At 35.9% G+C, this 18,193-nt stretch overlaps 1 protein-coding gene and 1 pseudogene across 2 annotated transcripts in view; both read right to left on the bottom strand.

Moving 5' to 3' along the window:
* Positions 1 to 9,325, bottom strand: part of CIITA (class II major histocompatibility complex transactivator) — a 97,543-nt gene extending 88,218 nt beyond the window's left edge. For both annotated transcript variants that reach the window (XM_074196395.1, XM_074196396.1), the window contains exon 1: positions 8,955 to 9,325. In XM_074196395.1, coding sequence (XP_074052496.1) covers positions 8,955 to 9,249 — 295 coding nt within the window. In that variant the 5' untranslated portion in view covers positions 9,250 to 9,325. The remainder of the gene's footprint in view (positions 1 to 8,954) is intronic.
* A 6,493-nt stretch (positions 9,326 to 15,818) lies between these two features.
* LOC141495256 (elongation factor 1-alpha 1 pseudogene) lies at positions 15,819 to 17,398 on the bottom strand (annotated as a pseudogene).
* Between the last annotated feature and the right edge of the window lie 795 nt (positions 17,399 to 18,193).

Genomic DNA, 18,193 nt, shown 5'->3' with positions numbered 1-18,193 from the left:
TTCTACACTGAGCTGTATGTGTGTAATTCTTCCCTCTCTAAATCAGTTCATGAGAGTAAACTTCAAGTGTTGTTCTCTCTCTCTCTCTCTCTCTCTCTCTCTCTCATTCCTCCTGTTTGTATAGACTTATAGACTTATATAGACTTCTGCTTGAGTTCCAACTACTTGAGATAACTTTCACCATCTTTCTCTCTATCCTTTCTCACTATTTATTCCTTTTTCATTTCCTTTCCTTTCTTCTTTTAAGATTGAAAGATAACAGAAATACTCCCAGGCCTTCAGTCTAATTAGACTTCCCCCATGACTTCTGATGATAAAATTCAGAAGGAACTAATATTAATGATAATGATAATAACTAATATTATATAACAACTACTATGTTGTTATATGACAACAGACACTGTTCTAAGAGCTTTACAATTATAATCTCATTTGATCTTCACAACAACTTTGGGAGGTAAATGCTATTATTTTCTCTGTCTGAGGCAGATAGAAATTTAATGACTCACCTTTAGTCACATAGCTAATATCTGAGACCATATTTGAATTGAGGTCTTCCTGACTCCAGACCTGGTACTGTATTTACTGCATTGCCTGTCTCATATATATGTACATATATACACATACATACACACAAATATAAATATAATTTATTTATTTATAATAAAACATATTTAACATATTCATTAATTATTTAATATTGATATAAAATATATAAATACATCTAAATTTACATATATATTAGAAAACAATCACCTTATCCTTGCTTGATCCCTTATGATTTACTCAGGCATGTTTTCCTTTTTTATGTTTCTTATGATTCTGGTAATTGTATTTCAAAGTTTCTATGAAATTGGTGTTTTCATTACAAATGATTAGAAGTCCCTAGTTTCATTAAAAGTTCACTTCCTGGGGTTGGGAGCCAAGATGGCTGTATGAAAGCAGGAATTCCCATAAACTCGTTCCCCCAAAACCTCCAAAATCCGTCAAATTAGACTCTAGTCAAAATTTAGATGGCCAGAGCCCACAGAAAGACTGAGTGATACAATTTCCCAGTCCAAGACAACTTAGAAGTTCCATGTCACCTGACTAGGGGATTGGGAAAAAAAGCTGCAGCCACAGAGCAGTACAGCCCAGGGATCAACAGGAACACTTGAAGGGGTGGTGAGAGAATTCTCCTGCACCAGAGTGAGTGTGAGGACTCAGAGCAACACTGTGGTGAGAACCTGCTGCAGGAATCAGGGAAGCCAGCCTGCACATACAGAGCACATCCCACAGATGGTAAGGGGGTCAGAGGGAGACTGTGGAAATCTCTCTGCTCGGGGCAGCTAGGTGGCGCAGTGGATAAAGCACCAGACTTGGAGTCAGGAGTACCTGGGTTCAAATCCGACCTCAGACACTTAATAATTACCTAGCCGTGTGGCCTTGGGCAAGCCACTTAACCCCATTGCCTTGAAAAATCTAAAAAAAATCATCTAGAAATCTCTCTGCTCTCCCTGGGACAAGACTCTGTTGTTTGCCCCTACTCAGATCCAGGTTGCAGTTTGGGCTTTCATAGTTTTATAGCTCCAGGGCAGAGGGAAGGACTTGTGGCCATCAACATATCAAAGCACAGGCAAGAAAGCAGCCAGAGCTTCTCATAAGACCTTGGAGGAATTAAAGACCCAGTAGGGTGTGCCAAAAAAACCCCAAAGCCTTGGAAGTGTGATAAATCAGTCATAGACTGAGGAAATGAGCAAGCAAAAGAAAAAGAAGAATCTGACTATAGAAAATACTTTGGTTCTTTGGAAGATTCAGAAGATGACAAACTCAAAGCTTCTGTATCCAAAGCCTCCAAGAAAAAATAGAAAATGGATTTGGGCTATGGATGAGTTCAAAAAAGACTTTGAAAAGCAAGTAAGGGAGGCAGTGGATAAATTGGGAGGAGAAATGAGAACGATGTAGATAAATCATGAAAACCAAGTCAGCAGCTTGATGAAAGTAATACAAAAAATACTGCAGAAAATAACATGTTAAAAACCAGTTTAGGCCAAATAGGAAAAGCAACATAAAAGGCAAATGAGGAGAAGAATGCCTTAAAAAGTAGAATTGGCCAGCTGGAAAAGGAGATAAAAAAGCTCTTTCTGAAGAAAATAACTCCTTCAAATGTAGAATGGAACTAAAGGAAGCTGATGACTTTGCAAGAAATCAGGAAGAAATAAAACTATTACAAAAAAGCCAAAAATTAGAAGAAAATGTGAAATATCTCATTGGAAAAAAGAACCAACCTTGAAAATAGATCTAGAAGAGATAATTTAAAAATTATTGGGCTATCTGAAGGATAGCCTAGACTTCATTTTTCAAGAAATAATACAGCAAAACTGTCCTGAGATCCTAGAAGCAGAGGGTCAAATAGAAATTGAGGGAATTCACTGATCTCTCTTTTTTTAAAGTTTTTGCAAGGCGAATGGGGTTAAGTGACTTGCCCAAGGCCACACGGCTAGATAATTATTAAATGTCTGAGACAGGATTTGAACCCAGGTACTTCTGACTCCAAGGCCAGTGCTTTATCCACTATGCCACCTAGCTGCCTCGACTGATCACCTCTTGAAAGAGATTCTAAAAGATAAACTTCCAGGAATATTCTAGTCAAATTCCAAAACCCCCAAGTCAAAGAGAAAACAGAAACAATGCTGCCAGAAACAAACAATTCAACTACTGTAGCTCTATAGTCAGGATTACACAGGATCTGGCAGCATCTATATTAAGGGCTCAAAGGGCTTGGAATATGATATTCTGGAAGGCAAAAAATCTTGGTTTACAACCAAGAATCAACTACCCAGCAAAACTGAACATCCTCTTTCAAGGGAAAAGATGGATTTTCAATGAAACAGAGGACTTTCAAACTTTCCCATTGAAACAACCAGAACTGAACAGAAAGTTTGATCTTCAAGTACAGGACTCAGGTGAATCATAAAGGGGGTGGATGAGAAGGACTAACTATGAGGAACTTAATGATATTGAACTGTTTATATTCCTTCATGGGAAGAAGATACTGATAACTCATATGAACTTTCTCATTTATAAGAGCAGTTAGAAGGAGCATATATAGACAAGGCACAGGAAGCAGCTGAATATAATGGTATAATATAGTAAAAAGATGGAGTCAATGGGTGATAAAGGAAAGTACTGGGAGGAAGAGAAAGGAGAGGAAGAAGAGGTTAAGATATTTCATGTAAGAGACAAGAAACAATTTTTTTCAATGGAGTGGAATGGGGCCTTCATTCTCATCAGAAGTGGCTCAGAGAGGAAAAAACATACACAGTTAATAGGGTATGGAAATCTATCTTACCCCAGAGAAAAATGAGAAGAAAGGGATGGGAGGAGGGAAAGGATAATAGGTGATAGAAAAGAGGGAAGATCATGGGAGAGAGTACTCAGATACAACACACTTTTGAACAAGGACAGGGTGAAAGGAGAGAGAGAATGAATAAATGAGATTGGGAGGGAATAGAGTGGAGGAAAATACAGCTAGTCATAGCAACTGTGGGAAAAAATAATGAAGCAACTTCTTTGGTGAACTTACGGGAAAGAAGGCAACTCATCCCAGAGACAGAGCCATTGGAATCTGGACACGGACTGAAGTACATTTTTTTTCCTCTCTCACTACTCTTGAGGTTTCTCATCTTCTTGGGGGAAGGGGAGGGTTATGCTTACTCTCACAAGATTATTGTAATAATATAAAATAAATAAACCAAAAAATGTTCACTTTCCTGATTTAGGAATATACCTTTTCCTTCCCCCCAGATGAACTTCTTTTCTAATGACAAATGCTCCTTCCCATTTCAGAAGCATAGCTCATCTCTTTTAAGGAAGCCTAAATGAGCAAAATGGAAAATGAGTCAGTAATTTTCAAGAAATGGCACTTCTGTTCCATCAGCTTAACAAAGTTGAATGAGGAAGGAAGCCTGCATGTCTGACAATGGTAACTCCAACGGCCTTGGTACTTTAACTCTTTCTTTCCTTGTACAAGATTTTTAGAAACATTCTAAGATAGTATTGTCAAAGACATGGAAGATGCCCATTTTGGTTCATGGACAACTTTTCCAAAAATGGTATATCCCATAGACTTCTTTCCCTTTTTCTTACAATCATGCTTACTATGGAAAAAAATATCTCACTCTCTCCATAATGGATGGGAACATTTGATACTTTGAATTGTAGGTCAATGATGAGAATCAAAAATTAATTGTTAAATCATACAAGAAATCATAGTACAGATATTGTCATGTGACCAAAACCCACTGTTTATTCAGAATCTAAACTCTAAATCTCTGCTAATACAAATCATGATAATGAACATTTCTAGAGCACTTTAAAGTTTACAAAATTCTTCCTTCACAACAATTATGTGAGGTAGACATTGAACTTATTATTATCTCTATTTTGTAGATGAGGAATTTGAGATTCAGAAAGAGAAAATGGCTACTTGGGATCACAGGGTTAGTAAACTGTCAGAAGCAGTATTCATAGGATCATAGATTGAGAGCTAGAAGGGATCTTAGCAGTTCTTAGGTCTAGTTCCCTTACTTCATGGATGGAGAAATTTGAATCAGAAAGGTTATATACAGGGTCATATAACTTGTGGAATTTCAACCCATTTGTTACTGACCCTAGTTCCTGCACTCTAGCCACTGCTCTATGTTGTCTCTCAAACATTGTTCTCAACTCCAAAGTTAGCATTTCTTTCCAAAATTCTTTCCAAATTCCAATAAGAATTTCTCTGTTCCAATTATACCACTGTATTCACTAGCCCCACAACTAACCAGGTCATACTAATCTTCCTTCCTCTGAACTCCTATTATCCATCCCATCAGCATGTAAAGTATCAATCATCTGACCTTTTGAAGAATTTATTATTTCACATGTCAAACAACAAGAATCATCCTCATCCTCATTGTCCTAAATTTTGTTCCCTTAATAAGATGGAAAACATTAGACTGTTAACTTTTCTTACCTTTCCTTCAGTTCCTAGGAAGAGTTTGGTCACTTAGTAGGTGCCCAGTAAATGAATTCATTTCACAAATATTTACAGTGAATTTCTTTTAAAAAGATATTGAAAAATATTTATCTATCATCCAATACAATATATATTAAAATTCTAAATAAAATCACAATATAATAAAGATTTTCAGTGGAAATAAGTATCAACATCATTAATACAATGGGATTTTCATATACTTTATGACAAAATGAAATAGTGAATAAACAATGAATTCCACACATAGCTAAAATTCTACTTTATTCTGAACATATAAATATATGTGTCTCTATATTAAGGTTTCACTTTTTTAACTAGTTCTATATGGAAAATATTAGGCTCTTTAATGACAGTAGTGTAAGTATTCATTGCAGGGTTTATGGAGTTGTCAGAAAATAGATTTTATTAAAATCTTGGAATTAATCATATGAAGGATAAAGCCTTTAAAAAGACTATACATTCTTTCATATTAGAAGTAACAATGCTTTTACCTTTCTTCATACTCCCATTGTGCATCACTACCAAAGCAACCGCAGACTAACTATTAACTAGATTAACTTTATCAATTTTATTTTTCATGTCTTAGTAGAAAGTCCTGAAAATAGATATGAACAAAGAGGAAACAATGGTCACCTTCTGGAAACCCATTCTTTCTACTTTAGGACTTGTCCTTTGTCAAAGACGCTATTGAATTGTTGCTTTTGACTGTGCCTTCCTTTATCTAGAAGTCATTAGATGGATTAGGGAGGGGGAGAAATGTGAAAGAAGAATTTCTCTCTTTTTTTCCTTCTCTCCCACTTCCAGACTACCTACTGATTATTGATAAAGAAGGCAGGGTTTGAGGGTATAAAATTAAGGGAAACATTGGTTTGATGTTACAAATTGGAACTAATACAATCAACTAATAGAAGATAGTAAAGATGCTAGATTACCACTAGCAAAAAAGTATAGATATGGGTCAGTCTTGATGAATGAGTTTGAATATTGCAGAATTTGATTTAGTGCAGATTATAAAATGATGCCATATTTCATTTAATGGGAACCAAAATTCAATTAACATTATTAGTGCAAGTTGGTCAAAGGTTTTATACTGTTTCCTCATCATTCTATACCTGCCTATTCTTATTTGTAGAGGTACTGTCCTGCTAAGTACCATATTACCAATGATTATGTAGATTTTTTTTAAAGATCCCCTAACAAAATAGACAAAAAAGGAATCTTTCAGATGGAAACATTCCATCAGTGAAAAAACAAAGAGGCTTATTATTACATCAGTAAAAACTTCATTCCTTGGTCTATATTGGATTGCCTTCTGTCAGGGGAGGAGGGAGGGAAAGGAAGGAGCAAAAAATATAAAATTCAAAATCTTGCAAAAAAAGATTGTGGAAAATTATTGTTCCATATAGCTGGGAAATAAATAAATAAATAATTGATTAAATAAATAAAATATTTTATTTTTAAAAATGCTTTCTTCTTAACATTGTCATTCAGACAAAAGATTCAAGTTTATTTAAGACAGTGAAAGAAAATGAAAATGAAGTGGATAGTGAAGAAACTTACTATATGTGTTGGTTATCCAGCAACTTTAAAAATTGAATTCAATTGTACAATATTGAAATTTCTAAAGAAGTAAACAGTGCAAAATTAAGATACAACAATTAAATATCCGAACATTTTGAAGAAGCTTATAAAGAAGGTAGATACACAACAATTGAATTTAAAGCATTACTGATTTTAGATAATGCCCATATATATGGCAATATAAACATTCAAATTGATTGAGATGTGCATAAAACTCTATAGACCTACCATCATTTGTATGAAGATTTTAAAAAAAGAAGATAATTCAGTCTATGCTGTTAAAATATTTTAAATGATAATAATGATATTTCATCATATTATCATTGTAGGATTCCTTTAAAGTAAAATATTCAATATTTTTTACTTTTTCAAATCTCAATTTCTATATACTTTTTGTCTTTTACTGTTACATTAAATTAATGAATGTTTTTAAATTAAAATATATTTTTCAAAATTTCCATTACATATGGAAAGAAAATAAAGTACTAGTAAAGCAGACAAAGAAGCAGGAGAGTGTAGTATTTTAAAAGGATAAAAGGAGAGAAGATAAGGAAAGAAGAGAGAATGAAGAAGATTCACTTTAATGAAGCAGAGAAGACAGAGAAGAAGGCAACACCTCAAGAGGAAGGAGAAGTGCCAAGAGGTCTTGGAAGACAAGTGAAGATGTCCAGGAGAGAATGGGCACAAATGCCAAATACAGCAGAGAGGTCAAAAAGGATAAAGACTGAGGGAAAATTTTTTTTTTTAACAATCCTATACAATGAGAATTGATTTCCTTAGAATCAATTTTCAGGCAATACCAATCCTGAAATACTTTCCAAATCATTAAAGATTCCATTACAGTGAGCCTATGGTTAGGTATAAAGTATATTTTATTATTTTCTAATTCTTTGAAAATCAGTAATCTACATAAGATATTTTTATAATCTCTCAGTTACAGCTAACTCTTTGATTAAGCATTATTTTTCAAAGAGCATGCTGTTACAGTCTGGACTATCCAATGGGTCACCAATGATTTGTGGTTATACTTTGAAAAGCTGAGCTCCATATTGAATGAGTGGTTGAAAAATGCATTCTAATACAGTGCTGTGATTGTTGTGCAGGTAAGTGTCCATGAGGAAAGACTCTTCTTTCATGAGAAAACTATCATTTGATGTTGCTATAGACTGAAGGAGGACAAAGAGACATAAAAAGAGAGTAGGTAGAATATTCCTTTCCATAGAGTATAGAATCCTAATCACCTAATCAGTTATAGAGAGATGACAATTTCTTTTCTCCTATGAACTTTGGAGAAACAGATGTACTGTTTACTCCTATGTCTATACCTATCCTTATTTATTATTTGGAAGGGTGAACTCAGTGGACTTCTTTGGAAGGAAAAAAGTCAAAAGAATTATAATTATACAATCTGGAGAAGAGAAGATTTAACAGTTACTGAGGGATTAGGGATTAGGATCACATTTCTTCTCTTTCTCTTGAATTTCTGCAGTACCTAGGACTGGGCTAGGCCCCATTATGACTGAACGAATTGTAGGTGTCCAAAAGATATTTTCAGATTAAATGGATGACTCATTGGGTAGACCACCAGGTCAATTCATATAACAAAGAGATCCTGAGAATGTGAGCCCAGGAACAGGGAGTGTGTATACCCCATTCTTTCTTCTTCCTCCTTCCCCTACAAAAGATTACACTTGAATCCAGTTCCACTTTTTGGAGTCTTGTGGATCAAGAAGTCAAGATTGCATCCCAAAGAGGAAACACTATTCACCTTGCAGGAACCATGAAACACAGAGAGGGAGATCAGATTTTATGAGGAAAGGGTGGGGAGCAGAAATGGAGAGATGGCCAACTCCTTTTAGTCTCAGAAGGTTGATTGCTAGAGGTCCAACTTTTCCCACCCACCAAAATCTTCTAATACATAACTATATTCCAAGGTCCCATTTGTGCCTTCCACAAGAACCTTGGTTGATCAGGGATACCTAGGATAAAAAGGAGAGTTTCTCCTCCCTCAATTAGCCATCAGACATAGTCTCCACCTCTAAGATATAATTCTGCCAATTTCCCTCTAGAATGTCTCTAGATGACCTTTATGAGAGACCTATAAGAAGGTCTACATTTCAGGCACTCTCTACCTCCTTCCAAAGTCTCAAACCATTTTCAAGGTCAAAGATGGAGCCTCAAGCTTCTTCCTCCCTGCTTACCATACACATGACTCTTGATTTTTTCTAGATCTTAAGTTCTATAAAATGTCTTAAGTTATTCATTTCAGGGAAAGCAAGAGGAGGAAGAGAGTGAAGCCCCAGAACTACAGATAATTACTGTTTTCTAGGTTCAGGACATTCTAGCTTATTACCTCGGCTTCTTGAGGAGACCCCATCCATCCTTGGAGTCTGGAGCTTGTTCCCAGAGTGCCCCACACGCTGGATCAGGGTTCCTATGCACAGATCCCACTTCTCCAACAAGGACAAGGAAACTTTCCTGGCCAGTGCTTCTCCATCAGACTCTTGGAGCAGAGCATGGTGGTACTCTTTGGAGAGGAGGTTCTTTTCCAGAAGCCCATCCAGAAAGCCCTGTACCTGAGCAGGCCAAGCACTGGAGAGCAGTGCCCTCACCTGGGGCAGGATAGCCTTGAACTGGTCCATGACCATGCAAAGGTAAGGAGGGCTCCTCAACACTGAGCTCAGATCTCTGCTCTCCAGGAGAATTCACCCAAACAACAGCATTCAAAAGATGAAGTGAGAAATTTGACAACCCAACCCACACATTTTATTCATGAAGAGGATTATTTCCTCATTTGATTTCAGGCTGTGGCTACAGTTGGGCAGTGGAAAGAGCACAAGACTTGCAGATAGGAGACATGAGTTGGAGTTCTAGTTCTGATGCTCAGTAGCTATGTTACTTTAGGAAGCTGACTTAATCTCTTTGAGTCTCAGTTTTTCTATCTGTAAAAATGGAGAAAATAATATTTGTGCTCTCTTCTTAACAAGACTGGAGGAAAGTATTTTGTAAACCATAAAATGAAGCTTCCAAAGTTAATGGTATTATTATTCCATCTTGGGGTAAGCTATTTCTTGATTTTAACCAGAGCCTGTATTGGGTCAAACCTGATTCAGGGTAGTGCCCTGGTAGTTTAGGTCTGGTGTTTGATTGCAATGAGACATTTGTAATTCATGCAAATCAGCTAAAGGAGGTTTACTCAGCTTTAGTATGGATAGGATACAGAACTCAAATCTGGCATCCACCTTCCTCAAATGAAAACTTGTCTATTTAGCAGTGTAGAGTATAGTAACTTGGGATAGTGGGGTGTAAGAGTATAGAAGTTTCACCAACTATGAAAAGTGCCAAATTCCATTTAAGGTAAGACTTTCATGTTCTTAGGTAGATGGGAAGTTACAAAATATGTTCTAAGGCCACAAGCAATCTGCTTTCATCAACGAGGTATTTTAAGGTCTAGAAAAACCTTAATGTCTTGAGTCAGTCAAGTCTTAGGTATAATTTGGGTTTTTTTTTTTGAATTTTCAAAAAAGAGGGAAGGGGGTACTCTGGTTTATTCAACACTCTATCTTCCTAGAGAAAATTTGAACCAGTAGAGCTTCTTGAACATAGGTCTGTGATTTAGGAATATAAGCTTGACATCTTACTAAATACTTTAAGAGAACGGGACTCGATCCCATAGGATCATTAACTTTACCTTTCCTACTTTCCTGCTTTGATCTTCAAGCCTTAGACTATGGTCTAACATACTTCACAGTGTGATGGTGGGAACACATGAGATCATTAATGTCTCCTTAGCTTTAGTCTAATTACTTTAAAGTCACTCTTTGTAAATGTCACATATACATGAAAATCATGTATTAATAACAGATTATAAATATAAATTCCACTAAAGAGAAGCTGATCCAGAAATACTTTTTGAATGATTTAACATACCCAGTCACTGTGCTGGCTTCTGAATGGTGGTGGCAACAAGGAAAATAGGCAAAAGTACCTGCCCAACTCTATTCATTCATTCTTCTTTTACTTGCAAAATGAATTCATTGCATCAGGCAGGCTCTGAGATGCTTTCCAATTATTATATTTTAAGATTAGTTTTCTTTGAAGTCCTTTAAAATCCTGCCATAGGGCCTCATGAATGGCAATTTCTATTTATTGAAGGGTGTTGTGAGTAAATGAATGAATCACATATAACAATGTCCTTTATTGAAGAATTATATTTCATCAATACAAAAGATTATAATTTTTTGCAAATAAAATTTTTATAATTATTAATTTTTATGTGATAGTATAAATTTAGGTTTTTATCCTGAATTTAATAGCAAAGAAAATAAGCTTTTCCATATGCAAGCTAGAAAAGAGGATTTTACATGAAATTTTAACTCATTATATACAACTTGTTTTTACTTCTTAAGTATATAATAAATTCAATATGCAATTTTCAGTATTCCGCTTTTCTGTTTCTTGCAGTCTTCTTTTTCTTTTTCTTCTGTGCATTAAAAAGACACTTCAATGACAACTTTCCTTCCCTCCATCCTTCAGTTCTTTCTTTTTTCTTTCCTTTTATTTTTTCTTTCTCTCTCTTTTTTAAAAATTTATTTTATTTTTAAAATATTTTTCCCTTTGGCAGGTAGGTGGTGCAGTAGATAGATCACCAGTCCTGGAGTCAGGAGGACCTGAGTTCAAATTCCACCTCAGATACTTAATAATTACCTAATTGTGTGACTTTGGGAAAGTCACTTAACTCCATTGCCTTGAAAAAAACAAACAAAATATTTCCCTCCAGTTACTTTCAAAAATAAGTTTCAACAGTTTCTTCCAAAACCTTGAGTTCCAAATTCTCTCCCTTTCTCCCACTCCACTATCCCACACTGAGAAAGCAAGTTACCTGACATAAGTTAAGAATGTTTAGCCATCAAAAACATTACTACATAGTCATATTGTAAAAGTAAACATAACCCCCCACCCCAGAAAGAAAGAGAAACCTCAAGAAAAACAAAGAGAACAAAATTATGCTTCAGTCTGAATTCAGACACCATCAGCTCTGTCTTTGGGATGGATAGCATTCTTTATCATAAGTCCATCGGAGAAATTGTTTCAATATTTTTTTCTACAATTGCTATTGCTAATTGTATTTCCCTCCATCCTATTCCTCCCCCATCTCCATTCATTCTATTCTCTCTCTCTCTCTTCACCCCATCCCTCATCAAAAAGATGTTGCATCTGACTACCCTCTCCCATGATCCTCCCTCCCTTTCATTACCTACAACTCCCCACCACCACCTTCTCCCATCTCTTTCTTCTATTTTCCTCTAGGATAAGATAGATTTCTATACCCAATTGAGTGTGTATATTATTCCCCCTCTGAGCCACTTCCCATGAGAACAAGGCTCACTCCCTCCCAACACCTTCCTCTTCTTCCACTCCACTGCAAAAACTTTTTCTTACCTCTTTTATGTAAAATAATCTATCTCATTATTCTACCTTTCCTTTCCATTTCTCTCCCATTAACTCTACCTTTTTAATTCAATTCCCTCCTGTGCCTTGTCTTTATATGCTCCTTCTAAATGTGCTAATAAATAAGAAGGTTCATGAGATTTCAGTATCACCTTCTTACGAAGGAATACAATAGCAGCTCAACATCATTACATCCCTCATAATTTGCCCCTCCTGTCCACCCTCTCTGTGTTTCACCTGAGTCCTCTATCAAATTTTCTATTCATCTCTGGTCATTTCATCAGGAAATGTTGAAAGTCCCCTTTTGAATGTCCATTTTTTCCCCTGAAAGAAGATGTTTAGTTTTGCTGGGTGGTTGATTCTTGGTTATAATCCAAGCTCTTTGCCTTATATCATATTCCAAGCCCTAGGAGCCCTTAATGTAGATGCTGCTAAATCTTGTATTATTCTGACTATAGCTTCATGTTATTCAAATTCATTCATTCTTTCTTTCTTTCTTTCTTTCTTTCTTTCTTTCTTTCTTTCTTTCTTTCTTTCTTTCTTTCTTTTTCTTTCTCTCTCTCTCTTCCTTCCTTCCTTCCTTCCTTCCTTCCTTCCTTCCTTCCTTCCTTCCTTCCTTCCTCCCTCCCTCCCTCTCTCTTTCTTTCTTTCCTTCTTTCTTTCCTTCTTTCTTTTTTCTTTCTTTTTCTTCCTTCCACCTCTCTCTCAATTGAAAAGCACCCTTCCTCCGACTGCAAAAATCCTGTAATAAAAATACCTAGAAAATAGGGAGTGTTTAATGATTGACAGAATCAAACAAAACAAATTCCCACATAATGTATATCTCATTTTCTACTTGAAGCTCAAAGAATTCTAATGTCAATTTTTAGTAACAGGATATGACCTGGGAACAATAACTATCACTTGTGGTTGGATAGGAAATCTCCCATTGACAAATATCTAGATATATTGCTTTCTGAAATATTGAAATTGAAAAGATATAACAATCCTCTAAGTTATTGCGGTTGCAATTTTTTTTAGGTTTTTGCAAGGCAAATGGGGTTAAGTGGCTTGCCCAAGGCCACACAGCTAGGTAAATATTAAATGTCTGAGACCGGATTTGAACCCAGGTACTCCTGACTCCAGGGCCGGTGCTTTATCCACTGCACCACCTAGCCACTCCTGCAATTGGTTTTTGTAGTAACTGTGAACTAATCCTTGTTGCAAATAGGTTGGTTTCAATTTGATGTTGAGTATCTATTCAGTTTATCATGCTTCAGGTGGGGGGAGACAAAAAACATACCACATGATTGAAATATAGCCCTGCTGCTTACTACCTGTGTGACCTTAGGCAACTCACTTATAACCTCTTTGTGCCTTACAATTTCATCTATGAATGATGTGGCTTTTAAAGTCCCTTCTAACTCTGTTATCCACATAATTCTATGGTCTCTGGACTTAAAGAGCTGCTAATTTTGTTTGGGTTATAAGATCATTTATATATTTCATAGGATAAGAAAAATCAGTATATCAATCACAACCAAAGGTTAGTATGATCCCAAAAAAACTTCTGGTAATTTGGGGATACAGTAGAAATCATTATAAACAAAGGATAGGGAATGGGAAAGAAGTGAATGGAGAGATGGGGAGGAAGGAATAGCATGAGCAAAGACCATGAAACAGGAATGGTCAGTGTAAATTCTGAGGACAGGGAGTAGATAATTTGGGTGGAGTAGAGGTTGAATACTATGAGATAAGTAGGAAGGATAAATTGAGGACAGATTATAAAGTCTTGAAAGGTAAGATAAAAAGTATGAATTCTATCCTATAGGTCAGCAATCTTCAAAAAAAATTTATTACTTATTCCTATAAATACATTTTTGAGTATGTATGCATGTATCCCAATATATGTTTATTTATTTACAAAATATATACATGTACTACTTTTACCAGTATGGTATGTACATTATAAGATATATACTCAAAAGACATTTAAAAGCATGAGATAAGAATGAAATATTTTAAAATATTTATTATTTATTGCTTACTAATGTATAATACCTGTTTGTCCCCTCTAAAATTATTAATTTAAGCTCTTTTTAGTGGTAGCAATATGATTGCATATGCTTTGTTATCTTTTTTTTTTTTTTTTTTGAGATTGAGCTTCCTTATCTTGCTTGGCCTGAAAACATATGGCCACTCAGAACCTTGACCTCAAAGAGTATTGCTATGGAACCGTTACCATACTCCATTTTCCAGTTAGTGCTGTTGACCCTTTTTAAAGCAACCTGATAGCCTTCTACTACTGATGGCTCCCTATATTGGTGCTGGATTTAGTGATGGATGTCCTACTGGTTTCATTCTTACCAAACCTCTAAACTCCTACACCCAAGCAATCCACTAGCCTCAATCTTCCCAATAGCAGGAATTGTTATAGTTAGATACTACCATACCTGATTGTTTTTGAAAATCTTAACATATTGTGATATAAGTATCTGCAGTTCTGGTTCTAAGTATAGTTTATTTTAATACTTGTCTTCAATGACTGTCAACTGAAAGAATATCTCTTAGAATTCAAATGGAAGAAATTCACAGTAGACTGTGCTTACTAAATCATGATACTAGTTTTTCCAATCTCATCCAACAGCTATGCAAAGTTTTCTGTTGAAATTAGTCTAGAAAATTTCCATCTTTCTCAAACATTAAACTGCTATTCTTACAAACTAATCATAATTTGTTGAGTTTTAAAATTCTAGCAAATAATTCAAAACATCTTATTTGGATAGTTTTTAAACTGGTTAAAATTCTATTTCCAGGTTTCTAAGTATGCAGAAAAGAGGGTTTTTATAGCTGATATACTGTTTTTTGCCACAAAAACTGAGTTTTTAAAGTGTCATGTAATTGTGGTAACTTCAAACTATCATTAGCTAGCATTCCAAAACACAGTATCTGCTTGGGGGAGGGTAATGGTTTTTTTTAAATCTTATAAGTTGGGAACTTTATTACTATATCACATACTAAACAAGAATTATACCACGTTGCATGAACAAAGTAGTTAACATGGCAGTTTTCTGCTAGTGGCACCATTCATAGCTTTAACTTAATTCACTAAATTACCTTTTACCATCCTAGACAGCATTATATACATTTGGCACAATCAAAATTTAAAAAGTAATGGAAAACTCCAAATAATGAATTTAATTCAATACAAGTGAATTTATCTCAAATAGATGGAAAATTATCAAAAAGAATCTCAAGGCAGTGCCAATTTCCTTAAAAATCCATCTAACTTTATATATGTGTGTGTGTGTGTGTGTGTGTGTGTGTGTGTATATTTATAGCCTTAACCAGATGACTTGCTGGTGTTTAGATGAGATTGTCTAGCTAGAAAAAGTAATGTTACCAAGCCAAAGGCTCTGGAAGGGCATTGAAATTCTATAGCACTTCCCCCCTCAACCTTAAAAAAAGGAATACCATTATTTTGTTTAAGAGGCTAAAGTAAATCCCTAACAGGTCAGGTAACAATTTCTATAAGCTTTGTCCAATTTAAATATTTTTTAAAACAAAAATTTTTATGCCAAGTAAGAGTTCACTTGCCATCATTAGTATTTTTATGCCCAAAAATTATAGCAAAGATTCTGTGGCCAACAGAATTATTTGTGCTTGGTTACTAAATAAATCCTTTCCACCCCAAATTCTATAATTGTTGACCCAAAGAACACACAGGTTTAGCATTAAACTGTTTTAATGGTCTCAAAATTCTTTGACAGATTTTTGGTCATTTCCTTTTAAAAATTACTGATTTTAAAAACTAATAACTTAAAACTGCCATAAAACAAATGGTCCACAAAAACATTCCTTTCCTCCTGAAGCTTTTACGATGCATTGTAATCATTAACCAGTCTTTTACTATTAAACTTAAATGGCCAAGTGAGACAAACAGTTCTGAGACTGTTCTTCCACCACTGGTTAAGACTGGGGTAGCAGGTATTGTACAGAATATTCATTTAGCCTTCTGGGCCTTCTGGGCAGATTTTGTGACCTTGCCAGCTCCAGCAGCCTTCTAGCCAACTGCCTTGCTGACACCAACTGGCAACAGTCTGCCTCATATCACAGATAGCAAAACGACCTAGAGGAGGATAATCAGAGAAGCTCTCCACACACACACGGGCTTGCCTGGTACCATGTCAACAATGGCAGCATCACCAGATTTCAGGAATTTAGGGCCATCTTCCAGCTTCTTACCAGAATGATGATCAATCTCCTTCAGTTCAGCAAACTTGCAAGCAATGTGAGCAGTGTGACAATCCAGAACAGGTGCATGGCCAGCACTGATTTGGCCTGGATGATTCAGGATAATGACCTGTGCAGTGAAGCCAGCAGCTTCTATAGGTGGGTATTTCCTGCTACCACCAGCCACATTACCATGGCGTACATCTTTGACAGACACATTCTTGACATTGAAACCAATATTATCCCCAGGCAGAGCTTTGCTCAAAGCCTCATGGTGCATTTAAACAGACTTTACTTCAGTTGTAACATTGATTGGGGCAAAGGTGACCACAATTCCTGGTTTTAGAACACCAGTTTCCACTCTGACAACAGGTACAGTACCAATACTGCCAATATTGTAGACATCTTGGAGGGGTAGATGGAGGGGCTTGTCAATTGGACGAGTTGGAGGCAGGATGCAATCCAAGGCAGTGTAGTTCCATTAACGTTACCATCCTTGAGTGGCTTTTCATCCCTTGAACCAAGGCATATTAGAGCTTGGTTCCAGAATATTGTCACCATTCCAATCTGAAACTGGCACAAAGCCCTCTTCATATCTCTTCTGGCTGTGGGGGGCTCAGTGGAATCCATTTTGTTTACACCAAAAATCAGTTGTTTTACACCTAGTGTGTAGGCCAGAAGGTCATGCTCACAGGTCTGCCCATTCTTTGAGATACCAGCTTCAAATTCACCAACATGAGCAGCAACAATCAGGACAGCACAGTCAGCCTGAGATGTGCCTGTAATCATGTTCTTGATAAAGTCTCTGTGTCCTGAAGCATTGATAATGGTCATGTAATACTTGCTGGTCTCAAATTTCCACAGGGAGAGATCAATAGTGATACCACATTCATGTTCAGCCTTCAGCTTATCCAAGACCCAGGTGTATTTGAAGGAGCCCTTTCCCATCTCAGAAGCCTCCTTCTTGAATTTCTCAATGGTTCTTTTATCTATTCCACCACATTTATAGATGAGGTGGCCAGTAGTAGTGGACTTGCCAGAGTCTACGTGTCCAATGATGACAATGTTAATGTGAGTCTTTTCCTTGCCCATTTTTGTGGAGGTTTAGCGATGGTTTTCACAACACCTGCTCTGTTCTGGTGGCAAACCCATTGCAAAAAAAGTGGGAGGGTAATTGTTAATGAGAGTGGATGCAAATTCAGATTTTGAAGAATTCTCTTGATAAGAGACTTTGTCAGATCAGGATAGAGCAGTATTGTTATTACCTCATAATTTCACTAAGAGCTTGTATTAGGAGTAAAATTGTCATTCTTCCATTTTCTTATTCACTTAAGTTCACTTCATTTCTTTGTAGGAATCTTTTAAAACTATTTGTTCATCTTGTGAAAATTAGTTTTGTGAAAAATTTATAATATAATCTCTAGGACCATTTACCTGCATGCATATGAACCACAAAATTTCTCCTTGAAAGTGAATAAACAAGTATGGGCATCACTATCAATGCATTCATCTACACTATGAAATTATTACTTTTCTCTCAGGATACCTCTCACACCATTTCTGTCACAATGAATGTCTGATTTATGAATTGAGTGAGCATACCAGTGTCAATTCATTTATTAGGTTAAGCTTCATTTCTTTTTTTTTAGGCAAAAAAGATAAGCTCTAAAATGTTTCCTGCACTCATACATATCATTTTGGTAGTCCCTGTCAGGCATATACCCCCTGAAGATTTTTCAGTTTAATTAATTTCAAGTCTACAAGGATGAAGTATTCATGAAACAAGAATTAAAAAAGAGTCTACTATGTGCCAGGCACTATGTTGAGCACTAGGTAAAAAAACAGTACAAGACAATCTCTGCTGTCAAGGAGCTCTAGTTTAATGGGAAAGAAAGCATGTATACAATTTTGAACAAATAGGATATATAC

Source organism: Macrotis lagotis, chromosome 8 (assembly GCF_037893015.1).
Source record: "Macrotis lagotis isolate mMagLag1 chromosome 8, bilby.v1.9.chrom.fasta, whole genome shotgun sequence".
Taxonomy (NCBI): domain Eukaryota; kingdom Metazoa; phylum Chordata; class Mammalia; order Peramelemorphia; family Peramelidae; genus Macrotis; species Macrotis lagotis.
This window is presented reverse-complemented; position numbering and strand designations above follow the sequence as displayed.